This window comes from Eleutherodactylus coqui, chromosome 8 (assembly GCF_035609145.1).
Source record: "Eleutherodactylus coqui strain aEleCoq1 chromosome 8, aEleCoq1.hap1, whole genome shotgun sequence".
NCBI classification, from domain to species: domain Eukaryota; kingdom Metazoa; phylum Chordata; class Amphibia; order Anura; family Eleutherodactylidae; genus Eleutherodactylus; species Eleutherodactylus coqui.
This window is the reverse complement of record NC_089844.1, coordinates 12,859,024-12,878,865: the sequence shown is the minus strand read 5'-3', so window position 1 is coordinate 12,878,865 and position 19,842 is coordinate 12,859,024. Positions and strand designations below refer to the sequence as shown.

At 44.2% G+C, this 19,842-nt stretch overlaps 1 protein-coding gene across 1 annotated transcript in view; it reads right to left on the bottom strand.

The window, feature by feature from the left end:
* The window catches only part of ARHGAP15 (Rho GTPase activating protein 15), a 730,617-nt gene that overhangs the window by 571,190 nt on the left and 139,585 nt on the right, over positions 1–19,842 (bottom strand). Inside the window, exon 6 of the mRNA XM_066575178.1 lies at positions 10,959–11,043. Coding sequence (XP_066431275.1) covers positions 10,959–11,043 — 85 coding nt within the window. The remainder of the gene's footprint in view (positions 1–10,958; positions 11,044–19,842) is intronic.

Sequence of the window (19,842 nt, the reverse complement as noted above, 5' to 3'; positions counted from 1 at the left end):
TCCAGGTAGCTACACCTGCTATTGGCTGTGACTGCAGCCTCACCGCAGTGGCTCGTAGAAGCCCCCTAAGAGGGCTGGGCTGCCTTTTTGGATTCTTGCATTGGAATTTAGCCCCTCACCAACTACAGAAAAATGTCTGAAATGCTGCTGCCTTTCTATTTGACTGTTTGGTTGTACATGTGATATTGTTGCATCTGCTTGGAGATCTAGCTGTTGATGCTCATAATGCTTCAGAATTGAATTTGGGGTTTTCGGATGTGACTATGCCACTGATTAACCAGTTATGGGGAGAGGATGCCGCTGCCACGATGACGGGTGTTTTCCATGGCCAATCCATGCCAGGGCTCAGTCACACAGGCGTTTGTATGCGAGTCTGACAGTTTCGTTTGCAATCCACATCTATATAGACCCAATGCTTTGCAATGGGAGCAGTCACATGTGCGAATTTTACATGCACACAAACGCATGTAGCGAAAATTATAGGACACAACGATTCGCAGAACGCATGTTACTGCGTTTTGCGACAAATCGGTGTTCTGTGTATGTAGAACCCCTGGATGCTGTTGCATCGAGGAGTTTCACCTTGCGCTCAATGGGGCCGGCGGCAGCAGCGCTAACCCCATTGAGATCATATACTCAAGATCGTGGTCCTCTGCCACAGCTGTGACAGCTGTGGCAGAGGAGAACGATGTTCTGCTATTGAATTCAATGGAGCCGGCACCTTTGAAAGCAATGGGCTGCCGGCAAGCGCTGTAGTAATTTTCGTGGAAGTGATTCAAATATAAGCCCTTCCTTGAAAACCATCCTGAAAATGTGTAAAAATTAAAAAAAATGTATACTCACCTCTCTGCGGCAGCCGGGGCTCAGCCGCGTCCAGCCAACTCTTCTCCCTGCACTGCCCTCAGTAGTATTCAGCAGGCGGGGATTTAAAATCCCTGCCTGCTGAATGGGCTGCCTCTGGTTGGCTAAGCACTGTGACCAATCAGAGGCAGCTCTCAGCTATTGAATGACAGCTGAGAGATGCCTCTGATTGGTCCCTGCGCTCAGCCAATCAGAGGCAGCACTCACCGATTCATAAATTCATCATGAATTTTTGGGATGGTTTTCAGGGAAGGGCTTATATTTTAAAAATGACTACAGCGCTGGCCAGCAGCCCATTGCGTTCAATGACTGTATTGCCAGCTCCATTGAATTCAATGGGAGAACATCACGCTCCTCTGTGACAGCTGTGGCACAGCAGTGGCAGGGGATAGCGGGCAGCGCTCTTTTTGAGGGTCAAAATGCCCGTGTGACTGAGCCCTTTTGTGTGGATAAACGCTACTAGCAGTGTTTTTTTCCGCCGTGACGCCAGCTTCGGTCACGCGATTTTTTGAACGCATCAGTTATGCGCACAGAAAATCATGCAACACAACGCCCGTGTGACCGAGCCCTTAAAGAAAAAAATGATGTCCTTGTGTTTGTGTAATGGGATCAGCCTTGTCTAAGGACGCATCAAGTACTGGATATTGAGGTTATTCTAGATTATATCCTACTATACAGTTAACCCCTTAGTGACGGGGCCGATTTCGGTCCTAAGAATGCAATGGGGGATTTTCATCTGCACTTTTCAAAGGTTATAACTTTATTTTTCTGTCGATACGGCCGTATGAGGGCTTGTTTTTTGCATGAAGAGCGGCACTTTTTGTTGGTACCATTTTTGGGGTACATATAATGTATTACACAACTTTTATTAATTTTTCTTGGAGGGCAGGAAGAAAAAAAAACATGTCAAGTCTGCCATTGTTTTTATTGTTTTTTGTTCTTCTAACCGTGTAAATCATACAGCATAGGGGCTCTTTAACACGGGCGTATTCTTCGTCGGTATTTTGTAAGCCAAAACCAGAAGGGGAGAGAAAGTATAATGTAAAGATTTGTATTTCTTCCGTATTTTGGACACACTCCTGATTTTGGCTCACAAAATACCCATGACAAATCCGCCCGTGTGAATATGGCCTAAGTGACATGATAATCTTTTTTCTGCGAGTTGGTACAATTACGACACTACCAAAATGTATATTTTTTTTTTAGGTTTTTCCACTTTTATACTATTAAATCCCTCTTTTTTATAAACTTTTTTTTTCTTGCATTACCGCATTCAAAGTCCCATAACTTCCTTATTTTTATATCATGGAGCTCCGTGAGAGCTTGCTTTTTTTGTGTGATGGCCTGTAGTTTTTATTGGTACATATGACTTTTTTTTATCACTTTTATTGCTTTTTTTTTTTTAGGGAATATGAACAAAAAAGCTGCGTGCTGTGCAGGATACAAAAAGTGTACTCAATTTATTATACAGGTTGTTTTGGTTGCAATCCTACCAAATATGTGAGGGGGAGGGGTAATTTATTTTTTAACACAGAGGGCAAGTACAAAGAAAGTTACTTTTTTACATGTTTTTTTCACCACTTTTATTTTTATTGTTTTTTACATTTTTTATGTCCTTGTAGGGGGCTTGAACCCGCAATGCTTTGATCGAAATGATAATGCATTGCAATACTATTGTACTGCGATGCATTATAGCTAATCGTAATGATCAAAGACCATGACACCATCCATAGGGCATAAATGTAAGCCCATTCATGAGAACTGCTTCCCAACCATAACATACATTCACATCCTGGGGCAAGAAGGGGTTGTACATCACAAAATGATTGAGGAGCTACCCTCGGGATAGTTCATCAATAGTTGATCAGCAGGGGTCTACCACTCTGGATCTCCCATGATCAGCTGATCATCCACCCTGATGTGTTCGCATTGCAGTGGCCCATGTTGGTATTGCAGGTACAGCTCCCACTGAATTCAATACCAACCCAGGCCACTGCAATGTGGATAGAGCTGTCTGATTCTGGCACTGTCTGCAAGGACTGGGCCCGGAAAATAGATGATTAGTGGGGGTCCCAAGTGACAGAACCCCCGCCGATCAACTATTGATAACTTATCCTGATCATAGGTCATCAATAGTTAAATCCCTCCAATAGGTGAAGATATTTCTCTGTTTTCTTTGCCCATTTCCTATTCCCTAAGGATTCTCTGAATCCATCAAAAAGTTCTCTTCAGTTACAATAATAATAAATACGAGTTCACAAACATCTTCTATCAAAAGCAGAACGTGGAAACATTTAACAAGCACATCGCATCCAAATATAATTCACAACAAGCAAATGTTTGCATACAGTAATACTCAATCATGGATGAACACTGCGAGAAGAAAGCAGATATCAGCGCGGCAGGAACCGGAATAATATTATATAGACGTCTCTCATGATCTCTAATGAAGCTTCTGTCATTAAATTGTCATCATACAACAGCTAATGGAAACAATGGCGAGAGTCGATAAACAGCACAGTGACCTTAATAAAAGCCTGGGAATGTATGCAATAAGCAAGCTTAGCTGAGATAGGCTCAACTTGTCCCAGTTGTTATTGTGTTTCATCTTCTGCCTGTAGGGTTACATCTACATCACAAATAGATAGATAGATAGATAGATAGATAGATAGATAGATAGATAGATAGATAGATAGATAGATAGATAGATAGATAGATAGATAGATAGATATGAGATAGATAGATAGATAGATAGATAGATATGAAAGATAGATAGATAGATAGATAGATAGATAGATAGATAGATATGAGAGATGGATAGATAGATAGATAGATAGATAGATAGATAGGAGATAGATAGATAGATATGAGATAGATAGATAGATAGATAGATAGATAGATAGATAGATAGATAGATAGATAGATAGATAGATAGGAGAGATGGATAGATATATAGACAGACAGATAGATAGATAGATAGATAGATAGATAGATAGATAGATAGATAGATAGATAGATAGATAGATATTAGATAGATAGATAAATAGATAGATAGGAGATAGATAGATATGAGATAGATATATAGATAGATAGGAGATAGATAGATAGATAGATATGAGATAGATAGATAGATAGATAGATAGATAGATAGATAGATAGATATGAGATAGATAGATAAATATGAGATAGATATGAGATAGATAGATAGATAGATAGATAAATAGATATGAGACAGGTAGATAGGAGATAGATAGATATGAGATAGATAGATATGAGAGATAGATAGATAGGGGATAGATAGATAGATAGATAGATAGATAGATAGATAGATAGATAGATAGGAGATAGATATATATGAGAGATAGATAGTTAGTTAGATAGATAGATAGACAGATAGATAGATATGAGATAACATAGGATAGATAGATAAATAGATAGATGAGCGATAGATAGATAGATAGATAGATAGATAGATAGATAGATAGGAGATAGATATGGGACAGATAGATAGATATGAGATAGATATGAGATAGATAGATAGATAGATAGATAGATAGATAGATAGATAGATAGATATGAGATAGATAGATAGGAGATAGATAGATAGATGTGAGATAGATAGATAGATAGATATGAGATAGATAGATAGATAGATGATAGATATGAGATAGATAGATAGATAAATAGATAAATAGATAGATATGAGATAGATAAATATATAGATATGAGATAGATAAATATATAGATATGAGATAGATAGATAGATAGATAGATAGATAGATAGACATGAGATAGATAGATAGATAGATAGATAGATAGATAGATAGATAGAGAGATAGGAGATATATAGATAGATAAATAGATAGATATGAGATGGATAAGATAGATAGATATGAGATAGAGAGATAGATAGATAGATAGATGATAGATAGATAGATAGATAGATATGAGATAGATAGATAGGAGATAGATAGATAGATGTGAGATAGATAGATAGATAGATATGAGATAGATAGATAGATAGATGATAGATATGAGATAGATATATAGATAAATAGATAAATAGATAGATATGAGATAGATAAATATATAGATATGAGATAGATAAATATATAGATATGAGATAGATAGATAGATAGATAGACATGAGATAGATAGATAGATAGATAGATAGATAGATAGATAGATAGATAGATAGGAGATATATAGATAGATAAATAGATAGATATGAGATGGATAAGATAGATAGATATGAGATAGAGAGATAGATAGATATGAGATAGATAAATATATAGATATGTGATTGATAGATAGATAAATAAATAGATAGATAGATGATAGATATGAGATTGATAAGATAGGTAGATATGAGATAGAGAGATAGATAGTTAGATATGAGATAGATAGATACGAGCACTACGCAGTCAGGAGCAGTTCCAGCGCCATTGTGTCTAAGAGAAACAGGAAGACGAGACTCCAGCGGGCAAAAGAGCGCAAAACTTGTATCACTGAGCAGCGGAAAAACATCTCCTGGTCAGATGGGTCCAGATTTCTGTTGTCCGTGCTGATGTTAGAGGCATAATTTGGCACAAGGAGCATCAATTGATGACCCCTTCCTGGTGGAGGTGCAGTAATGGGGTGGGGAAGGTTTTCTTGGCACATCTGGGTCTTCTGATAATTGTGGTTGGACACCACAATGAATCACTGCACTTTTGATGCCAAAAAAGTTTCAACACTTTTTATATGATGAGCAACTCTATCAAAGCGTATACCCAGTATCACTGGCGTAACTATAGAGGATGCAGGGGATGCGGTTGCACCCGGGCCCTGGAGCCTTAGGGGGCCCATAAGGCCTCTCTTCTCCATATAGGGAGCCCAGTACTATGAATAAAGCATTATAGTTGGGGGCCCTGTTACAGGTTTTGCATTGGGGCCAGGAGCTTTAAGGTACGCCTCTGCATTAAGGAGTCAAGAGAAGTTGGGGGGCCTCAAGATAAACTTTTGCACCTGGGCCCATGAGCCTTTAGCTGCGACCCTGTCCAGTATATATGTGTATCCACGTTTGCAGACTACAAACAGCATGATCATGTCATCATATTCTCTCATTTCTTCCCCAACATCTTGATAAAATACAATCAGTAGGAAGAGATTTTTCTGATTTTCGGCGCTCTTCTTAAAAAGGAACAGCAAAAAGTTGAAAAAATAGCTAAAAGTTGGTTTTATTCTTCCATCCCCAGCAGCACCAATAGTAATAAATCACTGCCCTACTAGTGATTAGATAACTCATTACAAAACACATTACCATAGAAGTGACTCTTGTATAGAGGTAAGTGCGGAGATCAACGGACGGGGACGTTAGCATCTCACATAGTTACCTGAGCATGCTTGCACCCCATCCAATCATTATTCAAGCATAGCAGGTAACTGAGCCACAGCGTCAGCTGATTGCTCAAGGTCACATGGTACGCCCACGACTATCACAGCCCGGTTGGTAAGAAACCGCAGCGCACGCAGTGCAGTGATAGCATCGGCAAACATAATATGGATGGACAAAAGCAAAAACTGTGCCCAAATCGTGTCCAAAAGATTGAGCAAGTTCAGTTTTCATGCCGCTTCCCAAAAGAGGGCAACCTGAGAGAATGCTCATCCTACCACATGATAGCCCTAATATTACATGCAAGCAAAATCCTACTGAAGATTATACAAAAATGCATGATGACAATAGTGGAACTGGAACTCCCTGATGAACAAGCTGGTTTTCGCAAAAGCAGAAGGAAAAGAGACCAATTGCAAATCTTCGATGGATCATGGAAAACAGCCAAGAATTCCAGAAGGAGGCGTACATATGCTTTATCGATTGCATTGAACACGACAAGCTGTGGCCATGCCTAAGAAATTGAGGCAGTTCAAGATTTCATCTTCCTCAGATCGAAAATCGACCACAAAGGAGAATCAAGACGTGTAAAGACGATACAAATTAGATATTAGAAAAAACTTTCTGACAGTGAGGGTGATCAATGAGTGGAACAGGTTGCCACGGGAGGTGGTGAGTTCTCATTCAATGGAAGTCTTCAGAGGCTGGACAAATATCTGTCTGGGATGATTTAGTGAATCCTGCACTGAGCAGGGGGTTGGACCTGATGACCCTGGGGCACCCTTCCAACTCTACCATTCTATGAATCTCGCTAGATCACAGCGCAATGTTAAGTATGGATAAGATCTGGATAAACAAAAACAGAAGCATTGCAACAAAATGCTGGATACTCAACGCAATCATCTTACCAATCAGAACTTACGGCTGACAATGTTGCACACAATAAAATAACCCAGAGGAATATTGATGTCTTTGAACTTTGATGCTGGAGAAAACGTCTACAAATTCCTTGGACAGCCAAGATCATGAACAAAACAGTCCTAGACCGCATCAAACCAAGGTTTTCATTGGAGGACAAAATGACGAAATAGAGACTCCTATACTTTGGCCACATAATGCGAGCGAATTCATTACAAAGATTGATAATATCTCCTAGGCTTTCTGATATTGTCCCCCAGATCTGGCCTTCTCAATCTGCCCTTCATTCTTTCAAGGCTGGTAGGGCATCACTGGTCTCAGACACCACAGGCTTCTCTTATTGGCTGTAGCTGCTCACGTGAGTAACATTGGCCAATCGGAGAAGCATGTCGTACCTGAGTCTATTGACACATAAGGTGAACTGGGTGGTGCCACCATCTTGGAATACCAAAGAGGGACCACAGGAACTGGAAGATTCAGGGGATAATGATTAAAATATATGTAGACTAGCATTTTATGTCAGTCCAGCGTGGCCACCCCTCCTCTCAATAAGCCAAGCAATATTTTGTGACTTTTTTACTTCAGAAACTGGCATAAAACTTTATGAATTTTTCCAACAGTACAAAGGGAGAGTGCCGGGTAACATTACTCCGCCTCTGGAACAAAAGTACCCCAAAAAATAGACAAGAGGGAGAAAAAACATTGGGGGAATCTATTTCAAGGAGTGCTAGCCTTGAACCTAATGCTACTTAAAGAGGTTGTACCAAGATTCTAAGTCATCCTCTAGCCACAGGATGTCCACAAGGTAGGGATAACGTGCTGATTGTTTGGGGTCTCTCTGCTGAGCCCCCTGCTGATCTTGAAAACCAGAATTTCGAATCCACTTTTACTGCCACACTGGGGGTTGCTTCTCCCCCTGCAGTGATGCCACTCGAATGGAGAGCTGGTTGAGTATGTACGGTTAGTGCTCCATTCATTTCAATGGGGCTCACAGAAATAGCCGAGCGGCAAGTGAATGGAACGGCAGTGCGCTTGTGTGAATAGTGCTCCATTCAGTCTCCTCCTCACTGTGAGGGGTGCAGTAAGGAGGATAGGGGACAAGGGACCCCCGTTCTCCAGATAGGGTCTCAGCAGTGAGCAAGTTATTAAATCTCACTGTTTTAAAAAGCGCACAGTTTTTTGTTTTTTTTTAACACAAGCATGTGTAGTAAAAATGCTATTTTCAATCAGACAGGTTTGGCGCATTATTAAATTCCTCCAATTGTTGCTTAAAAGTTACATATTTTGGTAACAAGATGTAAACGAACGAATCCCTCTGATTAGTCAGAATGTATTTTCTTTATTTTTTTTCTTAAATCAAATCCAATAACATTTTCGTAGGTTTTTCCCAAAGTATCAGAAGTGGTTTTATTCGCCGTCCAGAGTCGTCGCCTGCTGTTCACTTCCACTGACTTTGCTTTGTGACAAGCCGTCGTCCTCTCCCGGCTCGAGTCAGTAACAAATAAAAAAAATATCATTTTCTTTTCTGCTTTGTTTTTCATATTTTCTTCATTTATTAGAAAGAGATCCGTTATGACAGATACTCTTGGCAGTGAGGACTAAACTGATCTTTGTCACCTGCCAAAAGAGGAAATGGCTTATTCTAAGTGACTCCAGCTTGAAAATCACCTTCTCGGGCAGCCATCATTCCAATAAGGTATGGCAGGTCTCATCCAGCCTTGGGTATCCTTCACAATTGGGCTCTGTCAAATGCGTTTCTGCATGTCCCTGCACTATCATCCTCTCATTGACTTGTTCTCCCTTTAATGCCAGGCAGAGGTTTGTAAACTTTCACAGCATTATATCTAAGGCTATAAGAATACATGCCAGATTTGTCTCAACAACTTATCTGTCACATCTCTGAAAACGAAGATCAATGTTCTCTCCTCGGGCGCAATACAAAAAAAGTACAAAGTGGAATGTGCTGTAACCGCTCGCTCCTGAAATTGTACTAGTTGCCATAGATGGAACAGCGAGCGCTGCGGTTGCATTTCTAGGACAGAAAGCGCATACATTTAATTATCTCCTTCTTAATTTGCCTTTTGCCCTAATTATGTCATTAATGTGTCGTCGGTGAACATTAGACCGCCACTTGCATGTAGTGATTTTTGTGCACTTGGACAAAATCTTTATGATTGTTGCTGTGATGTTTTGCAACTTTGTGTCAGTTTTTGAAAACGCTTTTTTGAGACACTTTGAGCAAAACTATTTTGAGCAAATCAATGCTCTTCCATAGGAAGCTGCATCTTGTTAAGGGCTCCCACCCACTGGCGATTTTTTTTCCTTTGCGTTTTTTCTGAAGAGCAATTAGTTTTGAATGTGTTCCTGTCCACTTGCGTTTTTTTTTTCAGTCCGTTGCAATTTTTAACATAGGAACTGTCAGTTGCATATGTGTCCTTATTTTTCTCTTAATGCACCCATGAATGTCAATGGAAATTAACGGAAAAGGCGCGAAAAAGCCACGAAAATGCGTCAAAAACGCACGGAAAATGCGTCAAAAACGCGCGGAAAACGCTGCGTTTTTCACGCACGAAAATCGCAAACGCCAGTGAGTGGGCGCCCTAAGGCTGAACTTTTAGTTGCAAGATGGTAAAATGGCAACATTGTAGCACAATGACAAACATTAAACAACTATAATATTCCGCTAGAAGGAGGCTGGAATCGGCACATGTGATGGGGGCGGAGCTACGCGATGACGTGTACAAGGGGGCGGAGCCAGAACGCCGCTGCTGCCGAGCCGAAGGGAAAAGACCCATCTGCGCAAGCGCGTCTAATCGGGCGATTAGACGCTGAAGTTAGACGGCACCATGGCGACGGGGACGCTAGCAACGGAGCAGGTAAGTAAATAACTTCTGTATGGCTCATATTTAATGCACGATGTATATTACAAAGTGCATTAATATGGCCATACAGAAGTGTATACCCCCACTTGCTGCCGCGGGACAACCCCTTTAACACAACTGTCATGTGACCACAAAATCTATCGTAAGGCTAAAGATTCAAGAGGTACTTTCAACAGCTGGAAGAATTCCGACAGAATGTTTGTAGTTGTTTCAGAATTTCTTTTACCAAATATGGAAACATTGGGGCATCTGACAATTCACTTGTGCCAGTATCCTATAAGCCTTGTAATGCTCCCTGTGAAAAAGCAATGCAAATGGAATGGAACGATGGGATAATTCTCCCGAGTGCTATCTTTTAGAAGACACTACCCTGGTCATCCGCGGCAAAGAAATGCCATGTATGCGGGGTCGCCAGCCGCGGTCAGAGATGGATTCCGCTACGGGCTCCCACATGCGGAATCCAGATCGCCTGCGTGAGGCCGGCCATACTATGATAGATCGGACTTTTGCAGACACAATTATCCCAAATATGGTGTTTTTTTTCTGTTTTGTTTTTTGTATTATAAATATGTGAAAAAGTTTTTTTTTAAACTTTTAATACTTTTTTTTCCCTTCTAATAATTAATAAAACTTTCTAGACTAATTTTTACACTTGTTTTTTAGTCTCCAAAGAAGACTTGAACTTGCAATTTCAATTGAGGAGGACAGGGGATACGGGAACCCTGTTCTTGAGATCAGAAGAGGTCCTAGCAATGAGACCCCCACTGATCAGCAAGTTCTCCCCTTGTGGATAGCCTGTGGATAGGTGATAACTTGTAATTGTGGTACGACCCCTTAAAAACTGCCCATGCTTCTTCCATTACAGAATGAAACATTAGTATCGTCTCCAACTCCACTCCTAGACTGAGAACATTCACACTAACCAAGTTTGCCGTCAGCTCCTTGGCGTCCTTATAGAACTCCAACCTCTCTTCAGAAAGCACAACATAGGCTGTAGTCCAGTTTTTCCTAGAATAGAAAACAGAAAGTTGAGTCTTTGCCGTTTGTTGGGTTCCATTTGAGTAAAATGAAAAGGAAACTCGTATTATTAAGAGTAGAGAAGTAAGAAGAGAGATTTCAGGAGGCCAAATGACCCCCTGTGATCTCATCATGGGGGGCTGTTCAGGACATTTCAATCCCAATCAGGATATTTAAATATCACTGCCAGAATTGAACATTTTTTTAATTCTTAAACGTTTTTCCGTACATTATATGGTACATTAAATAGTACCATTAGAAATATGTTGTATTTTTTTAATGGTACTATTAAATGGCTATGGTAATTGAAAAATTAAAAAAGTTTTGGGAAATGGGGACAAAAATCTAAAAAAAAAGTGATAAATCTCTGGTCTTGAAGGGGTTAAAATCAATAAAAGAAAGTTTTTTTTGTACTTTCTGAAAAAAGTTTAAAAATAAAAATCTAAAAAAAACCCTTATTTATCTTTACAGCAAACAGTGTCAGAAGAAAGACAGCATGCAATGCCCAAGTTGCGTCTGTAGGTCAACCTAAAAAAAAAGCAATCAAAAAGTCTTATCAAACTATTAAAAAAATCTACAGGTAATCCTGCAAAACACGAGCCCTCACACAACCACATTGAGGGAAAACTAAAAAAACTTACGGGGATCAAAAGATGGCGACAGAAAGCGAGCTTTTTATTTATTTAAGTAATGCTACATTAAAACGATACAAATTTGGCACAATCACACGGAGCCGCAGAACGGAGGAAAGGTAACATTGTAATTGTACTGCCCCATAAATGTCATAAAAGCAACCCCAACAAAATAAGGCAATTGAAGCTTTGTTTTATTTTGAATTTCTCCCCGCTTAAAAGTTTTTAAAACTTTTTCAATATATTGTATGATGGCTGTGAGAACTACAACTCATCCCGCAAAAAACAAGCCCTCATGTAGCGATGTCACTGGAAAAGGAAGAGCTATGAAACTGGGGAGAAAAAAATGTAAAAGGGAAAACAAAAAGGGCAGCAGGAAGGTATTACAGCTGGATAACCCCTTTAAGTCATCTGTTACATCGCAGGACGGATAGTTGATTTTTTCACCTCTACTAGTGAGATGTATGGCTCTGTATAAGTTATAAATGGTGTTAGCTGTTGGAAGGTTTGGGTAGGAAGTTGGGCCAGCAACATCTTAGCCTGGCTAACTATCTCATGAGCCTACCTCCTGACAGTCTCCATAGTCTTCCGTTCTGTATTATGTTTGACTCCTTCTATATGTACAAAATCTTACTAAGGGCAAAAAAACATTGGCATACGCACAACTATGCTCACCGCTATGGAGCGCAGTTACGCATAAAAGTTTTTTTTTGCTTTTTTCAAGCCATTTAAACTCCACGCCATAGGGCACAAGTTTAAAAAGAAACAGCAGGAAGATGGATCCTGCCCCCTCTTTCCCGCACCTAGTATTAACCAAGTCCTATCTTATCTTGCCCGTACTATTAATGACAAAAATACCGCTATTAGGAACCAAACCATTGAAATCAATGGTTTTCTTTCGCCCCGTTATACTAATCACAGCAGCATAATGATACTAAAATATGTGAAGAAGCCCCAAATGTTGGAGAACATGTCAGGTATAGCAGTTCATTCACGTGAATAGACTAAGCAGCAATACCAGACCCGGCCTATGGAAAGCAGTGGCGCTGTTTGTGGAAAAAACAGAAGACCCATTCCTCTAATCCTGCCCAACCCCTCGAGTTATTGAATCTGTGTAGACAACTCCAGAAGTAAAGTCGTCCCACTGAGCATTGTAATACCGAACACTCCGCACTAACAGATACTCTGCAACTGTGTCGCTATGAGACAATGAAAATGACCGCGGGAAAGATCAAATGAGGAGAACCTGAATAAAGGAGCTAATGCAGTAACAGCTGTGTAAAAGGAATGAAGGAAGAAAAGCATAAAGAGACGGGATAATAGAATGTGACAACAGGAGGAAAGGTGAAAGCTGCTACTTGAGGGGAAATGTGCTAAGTGTATGGAAATCAAACAATCAACAACAGTGTATCAAGGACAAGCGAGTGTAGAACAAGAGCAACGAGACTCACAGCGGGAAGAGGAGCCCAGCAACGAGACTCACAGTGGGAAGAGGAGCCCAGCAACGAAACTCACAGCGGGAAGAGGAGCCCCGCAACAAGACTCACAGCGGGAAGAGAAGCCCAGCAATGAGACTCACAGCGGGAAGAGGAGCCCAGCAATGAGACTCACAGCGGGAAGAGGAGCCCAGCAACAAGACTCACAGCGGGAAGAGGAGCCCAGCAACGAGACTCACAGCGGGAAGAGGAGCCCAGCAACAAGACTCACAGCGGGAAGAGGAGCCCAGCAATGAGACTCACAGCGGGAAGAGGAGCCCAGCAATGAGACTCACAGCGGGAAGAGGAGCCCAGCAATGAGACTCACAGCGGGAAGAGGAGCCCAGCAACGAGACTCACAGCGGGAAGAGGAGCCCAGCAATAAGACTCACAGCGGGAAGAGGAGCCCAGCAACGAGACTCACAGCGGACAGAGGAGCCCCGCAACGAGACTCACAGCGGGAAGAGGAGCCCAGCAACAAGACTCACAGAGGGAAGAGGAGCCCAGCAACGAGACTCACAGCAGGTAGAGGAGCCCAGCAATGAGACTCACAGTGGGAAGAGGAGCCCAGCAACGAGACTCACAGCGGGCAGAGGAGCCCAGCAATGAGACTCACAGCGGGCAGAGGAGCCCAGCAACGAGACTCACAGAGGGAAGAAGAACCCAGCCACGAGACTCACAGCGGAAAGAGGAGCCCAGCAACGAGACTCACAGAGGGAAGAGGAGCCCAGCAACAAGACTCACAGCAGGAAGAGGAGCCCAGCAACAAGACTCACAGCAGGAAGAGGAGCCCAGCAATGAGACTCACAGCGGGAAGAGGAGCCCGGCAACGAGACTCACAGCGGGCAGAGGAGCCCAGCAATGAGACTCACAGCGGGAAGAGGAGCCCAGCAACGAGACTCACAGCGGGCAGAGGAGCCCAGCAACGAGACTCACAGCGGGCAGAGGAGCCCAGCAACGAGACTCACAGTGGGAAGAGGAGCCCAGCAACAAGACTCACAGCAGGAAGAGTAGCCCAGCAACGAGACTCACAGCGGGCAGAGGAGCCCAGCAACGAGACTCACAGCGGGAAGAGGAGCCCAGCAACGAGACTCACAGCAGGAAGAGGAGCCCAGCAACGAGACTCACAGCGGGAAGAGGAGCCCAGCAACGAGACTCACAGCGGGAAGAGGAGCCCGGCAACGAGACTCACAGCGACAAGAGGAGCCCGGCAACGAGACTCACAGCGGAAAGAGGAGCCCAGCAACGAGACTCACAGCGGGAAAAGAAGCCCGGCAACGAGACTCACAGCGACAAGAGGAGCCCGGCATCGAGACTCACAGCGGGAAGAGGAGCCCAGCAATGGGACTCACAGAGGGAAGAGGAGCACAGCAACGAGACTCACAGCGGGAAGAGGAGCCCAGCAACGAGACTCACAGCGGGAAGAGGAGCACAGCAACGAGACTCACAGCGGGCAGAGGAGCCCGGCAACGAGACTCACAGCGGGAAGAGGAGCCCGGCAACGAGACTCACAGCGGGAAGAGGAGCCCAGCAATGGGACTCACAGAGGGAAGAGGAGCCCGGCAACGAGACTCACAGCGGGAAGAGGAGCCCAGCAACAAGACTCACAGCGGGAAGAGGAGCCCAGCAACGAGACTCACAGCGGGAAGAGGAGCCCAGCAACAAGACTCACAGCGGGAAGAGGAGCACAGCAACGAGACTCACAGCGGGAAGAGGAGCCCGGCAACGAGACTTACAGCGGGAAGAGGAGCACAGCAGCGAGACTCACAGTGGGCAGAGGAGCCCCGCAACGAGACTCACAGAGGGAAGAGGAGCCCGGCAACGAGACTCACAGCGGGCAGAGGAGCCCCACAACGAGACTCACAGTGGGAAGAGGAGCCCAGCAATGAGACTCACAGCGGGAAGAGGAGCCCAGCAACGAGACTCACAGTGGGAAGAGGAGCACAGCAACGAGACTCACAGCGGGAAGAGGAGCCCGGCAACGAGACTCACAGCGGGAAGAGGAGCCCGGCAACGAGACTCACAGCGGAAAGAGGAGCCCGGCAACGAGACTCACAGCGGGAAGAGGAGCCCGGCAACGAGACTCACAGCAGGAAGAGGAGCCCAGCAACAAGACTCACAGCGGGAAGAGGAGCCCAGCAACGAGACTCACAGCGGGCAGAGGAGCCCAGCAACGAGACTCACAGTGGGCAGAGGAGCCCCGCAATGAGACTCACAGAGGGAAGAAGAGCCCCGCAACGAGACTCACAGCGGGCAGAGGAGCCCCGCAACGAGACTCACAGCAGGAAGAGGAGCCCAGCAACGAGACTCACAGTGGGCAGAGGAGCCCCGCAATGAGACTCACAGTGGGCAGAGGAGCCCCGCAACGAGACTCACAGAGGGAAGAGGAGCCTGGCAACGAGACTCACAGTGGGCAGAGGAGCCCCGCAACGAGACTCACAGTGGGAAGAGGAGCCCAGCAACGAGACTCACAGCGGGAAGAGGAGCCCAGCAACGAGACTCACAGCGGGAAGAGGAGCACAGCAATGAGACTCACAGCGGGAAGAGGAGCCCGGCAACGAGACTCACAGCGGAAAGAGGAGCCCCGCAACGAGACTCACAGCGGGAAGAGGAGCCCGGCAACGAGACTCACAGCGGGAAGAGGAGCCCAGCAACGGGACTCACAGCGACAAGAGGAGCCCGGCAACGAGACTCACAGCGGAAAGAGGAGCCCAGCAACGAGACTCACAGCGGGAAAAGAAGCCCGGCAACGAGACTCACAGCGACAAGAGGAGCCCGGCATCGAGACTCACAGCGGGAAGAGGAGCCCAGCAATGGGACTCACAGAGGGAAGAGGAGCACAGCAACGAGACTCACAGCGGGAAGAGGAGCCCAGCAACGAGACTCACAGCGGGAAGAGGAGCACAGCAACGAGACTCACAGCGGGCAGAGGAGCCCGGCAACGAGACTCACAGCGGGAAGAGGAGCCCGGCAACGAGACTCACAGCGGGAAGAGGAGCCCAGCAATGGGACTCACAGAGGGAAGAGGAGCCCGGCAACGAGACTCACAGCGGGAAGAGGAGCCCAGCAACAAGACTCACAGCGGGAAGAGGAGCCCAGCAACGAGACTCACAGCGGGAAGAGGAGCCCAGCAAGAAGACTCACAGCGGGAAGAGGAGCACAGCAACGAGACTCACAGCGGGAAGAGGAGCCCGGCAACGAGACTTACAGCGGGAAGAGGAGCACAGCAGCGAGACTCACAGTGGGCAGAGGAGCCCCGCAACGAGACTCACAGAGGGAAGAGGAGCCCGGCAACGAGACTCACAGCGGGCAGAGGAGCCCCACAACGAGACTCACAGTGGGAAGAGGAGCCCAGCAATGAGACTCACAGCGGGAAGAGGAGCCCAGCAACGAGACTCACAGTGGGAAGAGGAGCACAGCAACGAGACTCACAGCGGGAAGAGGAGCCCGGCAACGAGACTCACAGCGGGAAGAGGAGCCCGGCAACGAGACTCACAGCGGAAAGAGGAGCCCGGCAACGAGACTCACAGCGGGAAGAGGAGCCCGGCAACGAGACTCACAGCAGGAAGAGGAGCCCAGCAACAAGACTCACAGCGGGAAGAGGAGCCCAGCAACGAGACTCACAGCGGGCAGAGGAGCCCAGCAACGAGACTCACAGTGGGCAGAGGAGCCCCGCAATGAGACTCACAGAGGGAAGAAGAGCCCCGCAACGAGACTCACAGCGGGCAGAGGAGCCCCGCAACGAGACTCACAGCAGGAAGAGGAGCCCAGCAACGAGACTCACAGTGGGCAGAGGAGCCCCGCAATGAGACTCACAGTGGGCAGAGGAGCCCCGCAACGAGACTCACAGAGGGAAGAGGAGCCTGGCAACGAGACTCACAGTGGGCAGAGGAGCCCCGCAACGAGACTCACAGTGGGAAGAGGAGCCCAGCAACGAGACTCACAGCGGGAAGAGGAGCCCAGCAACGAGACTCACAGCGGGAAGAGGAGCACAGCAATGAGACTCACAGCGGGAAGAGGAGCCCGGCAACGAGACTCACAGCGGAAAGAGGAGCCCCGCAACGAGACTCACAGCGGGAAGAGGAGCCCGGCAACGAGACTCACAGCGGGAAGAGGAGCCCAGCAACGGGACTCACAGCGGGCAGAGGAGCCCCGCAATAAGACTCACAGCGGGAAGAGGAGCCCAGCAATGAGACTCACAGCGGGAAGAGGAGCCCAGCAGCGAGACTCACAGCGGGCAGAGGAGCCCAGCAAAGCCAACAATGCCGTCCGGGTTGGTTTCTACTTTCTAAAAAGCTACAACACAATTTTACACTTTGCCTCCAGATAAACTACGTAAAAAGTTGTGTATTCAGACGAGCGTATGCGAATATATGTTCGCCGGTACGGGGCGTATTTTCACATGAACGAAGTGAGGAGATGGCAAGAAGCGGGCTGATACGTCCGTGTTCGCATAGTTCGCTTTTTTTTTGCAATGAAATGTGAGTTCACACGCCGGCGTGTTACACCCTGCTGTGTGGTCGAATGGCAATTAAATGCAGAATTAGGGCCGACTGTCTTCTTTTCCCTCCGTTGTACGCAGTGTAACTCCCTTCCCCTCCCGCTTTTTAGCTGCCATAGAAGTCTATGGCAGCTTTCTGTGTAATACAGACAAAGATAGAGCCGGCCCCACCTTTTCTTGGATGGAGATGTTGTGCGGAAAAAAACGCATTTATCTGAACAAGACCATTGAAATGAAACAATGCTTTCAATTGGGAGACCTCGAAGCGCATCACACTGCACCGCGTGCACCTAGAGCGCAGTACAATGCTGCCGTCAGACGTATAGAAAACAATTTGGGCAATGAGGGACCATGCCAAATGATGGGGAATCTGTGATTTTTTTCCTGCATTACAGTGCAATGCAGGGAAAAAATTGCTCATGTGTATGGCCCAATTCAAAGTAATCTTGCAATACATGAATCGGGCCCGTGTGAAGCCGGCCTATTTGTTTACATAGCATACCTAATTATTTATACTCCAGAGCTGCACTCACTATTCTGCTGGTGGAGTCACTGTGTACATACATTACTCATCCTGTACTGATCCTGAGTTACATCCTGTAAATCCTCCAGAGCTGCACTCACTATTCTGCTGCTGGTGGAGTCACTGTGTACATACATTACTTATCCTGTACTGATCCTGAGTTACATCCTGTATTATACTCCAGAGCTGCACTCCCCCTATTCTGATGGTGGAGTCACTGTGTACATACTTTACTTATCCTGTACTGATCCTGAGTTACATCCTGTATTATACTCCAGAGCTGCACTCACTATTCTGCTGGTGAGTGTGTGAATACATTACTTATATATAGAAATATTTAGATAGAAGATCGATATCAGATAGATAGATAGGAGATAGATATATAGGAGATAGATAGATATTAGATGGAAAGATAGATAGATGGATGGATAGATAGATAGATAGATAGATAGATAGATAGATAGGAGATAGATAGATATGAAATAGATAGATATGAGATAGATAGATAGATAGATAGATAGATAGATAGATATGAGATAGATAGATATGAGATAGATAGATATGAGATAGATAGATAGATAGACAGATAGATAGACAGATAGATAGATAGATAGATAGATAGATAGATAGATAGATAGATAGATAGATAGATAGATAGATATGAGCTAGATAGATAGATGTGAGATAGATAGGAGATAGATAGGAGATAGATAGATATGAGATAGATAGATAGATATGAGATAGATAGATAGCTATGAGATAGATAAATAGCTATGAGACAGATAGATATGAGATAGATAGATAGATAGATAGATAGATAGATAGATAGGAGATAGATAGATAGATAGATAGATAGATAGATAGATAGATAGATAGATAGATAGATAGGAGATAGATAGATGGATAGATAGATAGATATGGGATAGATAGATAGATAGATAGATAGATAGATAGATAGATATGAGCTAGATAGATAGATAGATAGATAGATAGATAGATAGATAGATAGATATGAGATAGATAGATGATAGATAGACAGATAGCTATGAGATAGATAGATAGCTATGAGATAGATAGATAGATATGAGATAGATAGATAGATAGAAGATAGATAGATATATAGATAGATAGGAGATAGATAGATAGATATGAGATAGATAGATGGATAGATAGATATGGGATAGATAGATAGATAGATAGATAGATAGATAGATAGATATGAGCTAGATAGATAGATATGAGCTAGATAGATGATAGATAGGAGATAGATAGATATGAGATAGATAGATAGATAGATATGAGATAGATAGATAGCTATGAGATAGATAAATAGCTATGAGACAGATAGATATGAGATAGATAGATAGATAGATAGATAGATAGATAGATAGATAGATAGATAGGAGATAGATAGATAGATAGATAGATAGATAGATAGATAGATAGATAGATAGGAGATAGATAGATGGATAGATAGATAGATATGGGATAGATAGATAGATAGATAGATAGATAGATAGATAGATAGATAGATAGATATGAGATAGATAGATGATAGATAGACAGATAGCTATGAGATAGATAGATAGCTATGAGATAGATAGATAGATATGAGATAGATAGATAGATAGAAGATAGATAGATATATAGATAGATAGG